At 32.6% G+C, this 9462-nt stretch overlaps 1 protein-coding gene and 1 long non-coding RNA gene across 4 annotated transcripts; both read left to right on the top strand.

The window, feature by feature from the left end:
- Positions 1 to 4575: 4575 nt before the first annotated feature.
- On the top strand, positions 4576 to 6594 carry LOC127150218 (uncharacterized). The gene is made up of 3 exons (XR_007822360.1): positions 4576 to 4771; positions 5918 to 6071; positions 6349 to 6594. It is a non-coding gene; the product is annotated as an uncharacterized LOC127150218 (long non-coding RNA).
- A 102-nt stretch (positions 6595 to 6696) lies between these two features.
- On the top strand, positions 6697 to 8992 carry LOC127150217 (DEAD-box ATP-dependent RNA helicase 52-like). Of its 3 annotated transcripts, none has more exons than XM_051087542.1 (4): positions 6697 to 7004; positions 7401 to 7568; positions 7788 to 7901; positions 8753 to 8992. In XM_051087542.1, exons 1-4 carry the CDS (start codon positions 6957 to 6959, stop codon positions 8810 to 8812), a joined length of 390 nt encoding a protein of 129 aa, XP_050943499.1. In that variant the 5' UTR covers positions 6697 to 6956; the 3' UTR covers positions 8813 to 8992. The 3 variants fall into 3 exon arrangements, 2 of the variants coding, with proteins under 2 accessions (XP_050943499.1, XP_050943500.1); XR_007822359.1 differs by having other exon boundaries at positions 6705 to 6897; XM_051087543.1 differs by lacking the exon at positions 6697 to 7004 and adding an exon at positions 7077 to 7307.
- Positions 8993 to 9462: the final 470 nt, after the last annotated feature.

Raw genomic sequence — 9462 nt, 5'->3', positions numbered from 1 at the left:
TTGATAGATATATTTTGATTACTTTCAACTTAAAATTATTTGTGAATTCTGGAACATGCTGAATGAGATTGTGATTAATTGTAGTATATTTGTGGTTAACTATTAGTTTTTTCTCATCAATATTAGGACTTAGTGTACTTAATGTGCTCTGAAAGGAGGAATGAACCTTTAAAGATTAATCTACACACAAATAGCACGATAATATATAGGATCAAAGAGAATCTTGGACATAGGTTGATCAATAGATTTAGAGAGAGAATATTTGGGAACTTTCTAGACTTCTCCATAACAAACCAGTCCTCCCAACTATTTTTGCACCTTATTTAGAGAATGTGCAAGCCCAAATCAACTAGTCAGCTTCATTTTCTAATAAGAAGGAGAGTACTTAACTTTAGGTGGAGAGAGTTTACCCTTATTACCGGTCTAAACTACCATGACATTTCCAAGATTAACAAAGAGGAATCAAGGGGCTGGACGGCTAAAAGGAGTGTATTTTGAACACCTAAAAACTATGACGAGGCAGTATTTGAACGGTGTTCAACATAAGCACTGCTGGAACAAATGAAGATCGAAGAAAAATGTCAAAATTGTACTTCCTCAGCTTTTTGATCCCTAGGCAAGAAAGTTTAAGTATAGAATGGAATCACATCCTTATGGTAGACGATGCTGAACTCTTTAACGGGTATTCATGGGGTAGAGTTGCTTTTGACCTTCTAGTAGAGTTCATGAATAGGGTTGTATATAAAAGGGGCAAACGGAGATTTCGATGGAAGGCATTATTTACCTATTCTTGCTTAGGCTTACAAGATAACCCCAGTATTGAGTACTCTGCCCAACTACTTTGCAATGAGGATTTCAAATGAAGTACTTAGAATTATTGATTGGGCAGCTGACACACAACCAAAATAGAAGGATCTAAAACATAAGGTCTTCGATTCACCAACAGTATGTAAATTTCCTTATAACATATTTGTAACAGTTTTAATACTTATAGAGTATTTTGTTTCTTTTTGAAACAGCTTGAAGTGTCCCCCTATGCTCGCCACACCCAATGAAGTGGCAATACCATACTTTACCCCATTCCTCGAGGCGAAAAAACATACTCAAAGAAGTAGAAGATGAGCTTCGAAAAAGCCAACATTCTAATTGTATTGCTCATGTTTCGCTGAATAGAGGCATGCCCTCTACAAGTCAGATTGATGGACTAACAAGAATTGTAGAAAAGATTGAGAAAACCCAAGAAAGGATGGAGAAGAATATGAAGGGTATTATTGAATTTATTAAATCCTTATAATTGAAAATGATTCAAGAATTGAAAATGAATACAAGATTTGAAGAACTAGGATAGAAATTAAATGGAATAATAGAAGAAATCAAGAGCCAGAAACCTACTTCTCCGGGTCTGTAAGAAACCAATGAATATATGATAAGCATGTTATATAAACTGAAATTTTATTTTTTGACAGATTGTACTTCAATATTATGTGTACATGTAACAGAATGTTAAAAATACATTGTATTTGGTATGCAGGGAGCAAGAGCCTTTAAAGAGAACCTTGACAAGGTACAAGAGGATCGAGAAGACAATGACGATGAAGATCTGAAATTGGATTCAAGCAATCCAAAAGTGCTTGGTAAAAAAGATGACGATGAAGACAAAGACAGAAAGGGAAGCATGGCTAGAAGTCAAATCCAAACTTCCAGAGGACTAGCTAGTGGACAAACTAGATTGAATAAATCAGGTACACCACCTACCACCGAAGGACAAGATGGAGATCGCGCACCGTATATAAGGTAAAGAAAAAAAACAAATATAGTACAACTTGTTGAAACTATTTATAATACCTCTTATAAACTAAAATATGTACATAATTGTAATAGGACACGGAGAAAATCGAGGAAGAAATAAACAAGCTCATACGGTCAATCGATGAAAATGTTATACATGTGAAATGAAGAAAAAAGAAGATAGAGGGAAAACAGTATAGTACTGGATGATTGACATATGTTTGTTATAATGAATGACTATTAGTTTTAGAAAGTGTGTATCTCAATTACATGGTATTTGTAACTCTAACTGCGTGAAATAGGCTAACCGTATTAGAAAGTATGTGATAATCAATTATGAGTATATTTTTTTTGTTATTTACAATTTGGCGTCTGTTTGTCATCATTAGTGATTTAAAACTTCAAAGAACTGGATATTTGAATTTTATACTCTTTATTTGATCTGACATTTTATGAGTATAGTACTGAATGAATGACATATGTTTGTTATAATGAATCAGTATTAGTTTTAAGAAGTGTGGATCACAATTACAAGGTATTTGAAACTCTGACTGCATGAGATAGGTTGTGATCATCAATGATGTGTGTATTTTTTTTTAATTCTTTACAGACTGTGTCTGCTTGTTATCATGAGTGGTTCGTAACTTCAGAGAAATTGGTATTTGAATTTTATACTCTTTATTTGATTCGACGTTTGATGAGTATAGTACTGAATGAATGACATATGTTTGTTATAATGAATGACTATTAGTTTTAAGAAGTGTGGATCACAATTACTGGGTATTTGAAACTCTGACTACGTGAGATATGTTGATGTGATCATCAATGATGTGTGTATTTTTTGTTCTTTACAGATTGGATATGTTTGTTATCATGAGTGGTTTGTAACTTTAGAGAAGTTGGTATTTGAATTCTAGAGACTTTATTTGATCCAGAATTTGATGAGAATATTACTGAATGATTGGCATATGTTTATTATAATGAATGACTATTAGTTTTATGAAGTGTGGATCTCAATTATAGGGTATTTGTAACTCTGGCTGCGTGAAAATAAGTTGCTGTGATCAACAATGATGTGTATATTTTTTTTGTTCTTTACCGATTCGGTCTGTTTGTTATCGAGAGTGATTTGTAACTTCATAAAAGTGGATATTTGAATTCTAGAGATTTTGTTTAATCTGAACTTTGATGAGTACACTACTAAATGATTTGGCATGTGTTTGTTATAATGAATGTCTATTAGTTTTATAAAGTGTGGATCCTAATTACAGAGTATTTGAAATTTCGCTTACTGGACTTGTGGTTTGACTACCCATTCCTTATAAGGATGTGAATAGTTGTGTATGAATATTTGTGATAGATTTTCTTATAATACTAGTAACTAATCCTTGAGAAATACTAAAGTATGCACAGGGTTAATGTTCATTGAATTCAACCCCAAGAACGGTGAAGAATGTGCAACCAACATTTGGCAGAACTAAAGATCGACCACAGATGGCCAAGGTAATAACATACTTAATATGAATTTGGGGTCCACGATTTCAATAATGTTATAGTTAAACTTTTGTTTACCAACAACTTGTAGATTAAAGGAAAGATGTCAAGTGAGGACAAGCTTTCAAATATCGACAAAAATAATCAAGCAACAAGGGTTATACTAAAATACGTAAGCATATCCCATACTTCATATGTAAGTTATAAATTGTTATCCTATTAATGGATTTCCTTTTTTTTTCTTTAGTTGAACACGACAAAGGAAGAATTATAAAGATGACAGAAGATATGGAAAAATGGATGAAGAGATCAAATGATAAACTGTATAGAGAGGTTCAGCCAGTGTCAACGAAAATATGGATAGATGTTGTAAGAGGAAAAGTAGGTCCATCAAACAAAGAGAATGAAAATTCATCTCCGGACAGACCATCATTAGATTTGCATCTAAGTTAGGCTTGATAGTTTGGTTTTAAACTTTTTTGTTTGGGGTCTACACGATTTATAAGCATATTTAGTGGTCTGTTGGTTTAATTACATTCGATCTATAAATTTTTTGTTCAACTGAAATCTATTATTTTTAGATATATGAACTTTATGAATCTATTTGTGAAGTGATTCCTAAATCCGTTCAGGGTTCAAAATTAAATAAATTAAAAGACACTGTAGTTGGGTAATGATGTTTATACTGTAGTCAATAAAATATTACAACTTATATGTACAACTTATAGTTGCTATAATCAACATCATATAACCTACCCATTCAAAATAACCAATATATTGTATTTACAAAATAAGAGATACTTCGAACGATAAATACGATTAGAAACTATCACTAGAAGAAATCTGGTCTTTAATGTCGGGTGGAAAAAATGAAAAATGAGCTTTAATGTCGGTTTTCAAAAGGCGGATGTTTAATGTCGGTTTTAAACCGACATTAAAGCTTTATCTTTAATGTCGGTTTAAAACCGACATTAAACATCATGTTTTTTAGAACCGACATTAAAGGTCTTTTTATTTTATTTTTTATTTTTTTAATTTTGTAAAAAGTTGAATTTTTCTCTCTCTTACTTTACTCTTTTCTCCTTTCTTCTCTACCAAACCCTACGAAAGAAAGGCTCTCTCAACATTTCTTCCCTTTCTTCCTTTCTCAATCTCATCAATTTCTTCCCTCTCTTCTCTGATTAGTTGTCGTCCCCACCATCACAGCCATCTCTCATACCCAGCTTGTGCTCGTTCGTCGTCGTATTTCTTGTATCATTTAAAAAATCTTCATTCTCTCACTTTGCATCTAACCATTAGGATGTGGCACAAAATTTCCTGTTCAATGGCATCGACGAGCTTGAAAGCAAAAGGTTTCTGAATTACTTTCCGGAGTTTCGCTGCGAACATGGTACAATCAACACGAAACGTAGTATGGCAGGAAAGTCTTACGAACATCGACCTTGGGATGAAAGAGGTGAATTTATTGGAGATACTATCAAAAGTTGATGTTAGTTCTCTGCCTTACTAATGTTTTTGGTTAAGTAAATTGATGTAGGTGTAACTTGTACGTTAGAATGAGTTCAGAGTTTGTTAAGTTATTGTTTGCACGCAAGTAGTTGGATGCACTGCCATTGAAGTGATCAATTTTTCAATGAGCCACAACAATTTTTGGTTTGTTCTCTGAGCTCATCCAGTATTCAGATTTTATGTTTATTTTGCAGCATGTCTTTATGAACTATTGTACTTTTAGTTGAATATATATATATATATATATATATATATATATATATATATATATATATATATATATATATATATATATATCTGCGTCACTGGCCTTATAAGGAGAAGCATCGAAATGGGGAAGAAGAAGAAGAAGAAAAAAAAAAATAGTAAAATTGACAGACCCATGTTGCTGGAAAGAGACATGTGGATGCTGGTTTTGACTTAGAAAACAGAAAAGAGGAAATTTTATTATCATCAAATTGAATTTTGGATGAACCAATCATCAGTTGCAATGTAGTGGCCCTACTTTATTTTCGCCCTTTCAATGATCAACAAGTCAAATTGTGTCATTTTCCTTATGATTTTTCTTTAGGAAAAAGAGTTTTTAAATTGAGATAAAGTAGAAAGTTCAGTACTAATTATATTAGAAAAGAAAAGAAGTGATTAGGACCATGTATATAACATCATCTTTTCAGTGAATAATCATTAGTATTTTAATAATGGATATGAAGTTGCTCAATATAAGAAAAGGGACCAGCTGTAAAACAAACTCCATTTTGCCATAAAATGTATATTATCCTTTTATGTTAAAAGATCCCAAAAAAGTAGTGTTAATCTTTTTATTTGGTGGGATTCCTAGATGTTTGAGCATTTAAATCCTCGTATGTTATAGTGAATGGATGAATAATAGTTGATTACAGCATGAAAAATGACCATTTCTAGATTGTGTGAGCGTTTTGTTTGGTTTTTTAGTATTATTTTTGTGAATGTAGGTTGTTCAAAAGATGCAAACTCCTAAGGAATGTTGGTTTTAACATAGGAAACATTTTGTATCATTGTATTATTTATTTCTTTTGCCATTAAACTAAAAGGTTTTGGTTAATATTTATATTCTTCATCTAAGACTTGCTACTATTCTGGTATATAGGTGATTAAGGGGGTTTCCCATGTACAAAGTAGAAGAATGGGCAGTAAACTGAAGTTTGAACTTGAGAGATTTCTCAATTTTGATTTGTGTTCTTCTCCCTATACTCAAACAAATAAACACAAAGAAGGACGCTGAGCTAGAAACAGAGGCCATGGTAAAAGATAGTATTAGATTCATCAACTTTTGGTGTTATATTATTAATTCTGATTTAAATCTGAATTTGTTATTTGTTTGCAATTGGTATATGTTGCTAAAAAAATCAACATCTTTTAGTCCTTTTTGCTTACTTCTCTTACGCTGTTTGGTACTATCCTGCTTGGACATTGAAATTGCATTTGTATTAGTGCATATTTTTATGTTCTTTGATTGCTCAAGTCTTATGAATCAAAATTTACTTATTAATTGTTTTAGGTTTCGTGTCTTAATGTCAGGTTCTGCTGTGACTTCAGTTTTCTGTTGTGTTGGCGCACTTGCTATAATGGGTTCTCTACAACATATTGACAAGGATCTCCTTGTCTAGTGATTATGTGAGCGGCAAGTCAAATCTGGAGGTCCTAGTGGTCGACCCGAGAAACTTCTTGAATGTGGGTTCGAACTCCTATTACATACTCTAACCAATTCTTGGCTTGGAAGTTATTCATACTCTCCCACTCACCAACTTCATTGTGTTGCTTCAGTTTTGCTATTCACGGTGGGTTCTTTGAAACTTGATCATGATTGACAGAGTTTACTAGATTAATAAGGAAAAACTCATTAAGTTCATCTTAGACTGTCAGTTTGTTAAGCCAAATCTTCTTTATCTAGATTGGATTTATGTATAAGGGGTAATTATATTGCTTTTAACGAAGTTAACTTCCATAACATAACATAACTATTGAAAGTTTCAGGACACAGAAAATGATGGTATTTCAGACAGATCGGATGGTGCTGTTGATGTCTACCACACGTGCTTGAACAGAATTTTCTTGAGCAAAAAAATAGTATCCTCCAACGCTATCGATTGAATTAAATTATTATTCTTTCAGAGATTAGACGATGCATGTCATGGAGGGATTTTAAGGAGTACATTGATTTGAACACCAACTTTGTAATTGTTTCACCTTGTTTTTCTTTGTAGATGTCTGTTTCATTTTAAATTTAGTGAATGACAATACTTTTATGAAGCCTGACAATATCACAGGGATACTTGCTGTAGCTTACTATAGAATGAGTCATTTTATATGTAGCAGTTGAACATAAAGTTCCTTTACAATAAGAAATGAAAACGGGAAGACTTGTGTGGTCTATGAAATCTTCCTTTAGGTGTTAATCGGGATTTTGCCACCTGCTCCTTACAAAAAGAAGTATCATGTCCAAAAATAGACTAAAGTTCCTAGTGTTAGTTCCTAATGTTGGTATTCTAGAGTATCCAGCTTTGTCCTATTGTTTATCCTCATAAAAGATGTAGATCAACACAAAGATAATTTATATTTTTTTCTTGCAGAGACTTGCCTCTGATTTTCTAGACAAGTATATATTTCTGGCTGTTGGAAGAGTGGGTTCGAGCACTGATCTAATTGCTCAAAGAGTTGAGTATGTTCATGAACCTCACAAGAGAAGTCATTTATTGGACCTTCTTCACGCACAGAGGGCAAATGGTGTGCAGGGCAAGGTATATGTTCCATATTTTTACATCATTGTGAGGATTTGGGTTGATCTAGTTTTCGTTTTTAAACAATAATCACTTATTTTATTAATTGATCTCTAATTGACTTGTGCACTCCTGACCTCATATTTCTAGGAAAGGATATTAAATCTTAGGCATTGATCATTTATCTTTTTCCCAAATTGCTAAGGAAAGAAGATTCTTATATAATTTCTGTATTGACAGCAATCTCTTACTCTGGTTTTTGTGGAGACAAAGAAGGGAGCTGATGCTCTTGAACATTGGTTATGCCTCAATGGTTTTCCTGCCACTACCATTCATGGTGATAGAACACAACAGGTTAGTACGTCAGTTTTTGGCATATTTCATTCATCGAGAAATTGTGAATGCTCTGCTCCATCAATACATGGTTTTCTCCCCTTATCTTTAAATGGATCCCTTATTTTTAAGGTGGGTCTATAGGTCAGTGGTAGAGCTATAAACCTCAAAAATAAATGAAAGGAACAGAAAAAGGAAATAAAAAGGAGGAAGGAGGAAGAAGTAGCTTTTAATAGAGGAATTCTTGGTTCTTTTTATGGTTTAATTTGAACTTGGGAAAATTACTAAAGTTTTTTCTTTTATTGGACCTATTGGTAACATCAATGGAAATGTTTAAACCTCTATTTGAACGCTTGTTTCTCATTAAACAAAAAAGAAAGGAAAGAAAAACCTACTCGAACAATTCATTTCACAAAGCTAGATTCAGTTTTGAAACTAGTATTCCATAAGGAAGCTATTAATTAAGTTGATTTGGATTTTGCATTGTAGCCTGTTTTTGGCTAGTTAGTTCAGGGTTAATCTCAACATTTTGGAATCTAACACTTCATAGAAAGTCCTGGTCAGTCTGAGTGATGAGATTTCTTTCTAATCTGCACCTGCACCTGCTCTTCTACCTAATTGATTGATTTCTTTGCATAGTTCTTTTTTTTGAACTCTTGGACTCACATGTAGGTTTTGGTTTGTGATATGTGGTTTGCTTGCTTTGAACGACCTTTTTTTCTCTTAAATAAGTTGGTTTCTGTTTTTTACATTTTTGTTTTGTTTGTGATATGGGTACTTAGTTACGTAGGTTTCGGTTGCGAGGACTTGCAATTATAACTAGGTCATAACATTGTTACTTATCAATTCAACCATCTTGATGTCTTTTACAGGGAGCTATCACTAAACAAATGACTACAATAGAAGAAATGGTTGCAAGTGAGTACAATTAGCCAGACCCTCATCTTTATGACAAGATCTTGAAGATGGTCATTTGTGAAGCGTTCTAGTTTGCTATTAGTTTCAGTTTTAGTTATTGCTCTCTCAATATATTCTTTTTCTTTCTTTCTTTCTTTCTTTTTTCCAAAGGATGATTAGTGTATAATAATTAAGATTCATAATTTCTTTGTCTTTGGAGCCAAGTTGTATATAAATGTACACATTATTAAGATTTCATTTTGTATATGTACAAGTAAAAGATTTCATTTTTAACTATTTGGTGTCATACAAAATGGACAATAATGCAAGGATTTAATAAAAATAAATTTGAAAAAACGATATTAAAGACAGCTTTAATGTCGGTTAAAAAAAAAATTAAAGACATCTTTAATGTCGGTGGAAAAACGACATTAAAGATGTATCATAAGTGACATTAAAGACATATTTAATGTCGGTTATCCACCGACATTAAAGATGAACCGACATTAAAGGCCTTCAATAACACCTTCAAAGATGTCGGTTTATAACCGACATTGAAGGCCTTTAATGTCGGTTTATAACCGACATTAAAGATGTCTTTAATGTTGACAGCATATTGTTTCTTACAATAGTGGATTTCAAATTCATGTTAGTCTACAGGATATATCTATCAAATCATTAAAAA

This window comes from Cucumis melo, chromosome 7 (assembly GCF_025177605.1).
Source record: "Cucumis melo cultivar AY chromosome 7, USDA_Cmelo_AY_1.0, whole genome shotgun sequence".
Taxonomy (NCBI): domain Eukaryota; kingdom Viridiplantae; phylum Streptophyta; class Magnoliopsida; order Cucurbitales; family Cucurbitaceae; genus Cucumis; species Cucumis melo.
The sequence above is the reverse complement of the archived record's forward strand: the minus strand, read 5'-3'. Positions and strand labels throughout refer to the sequence as shown.

Coding starts and splice junctions, on each gene's coding strand:
- LOC127150217 (XM_051087542.1), top strand. CDS start 6,957: ATGTCATGGAGGGATTTTAAGGAGTACATTGATTTGAACACCAACTTT. Junction 7,569..7,787: donor CAAATGGTGTGCAGGGCAAG/GTATATGTTCCA, acceptor CTGTATTGACAG/CAATCTCTTACTCTGGTTTT. Junction 7,902..8,752: donor ATGGTGATAGAACACAACAG/GTTAGTACGTCA, acceptor TGTCTTTTACAG/GGAGCTATCACTAAACAAAT.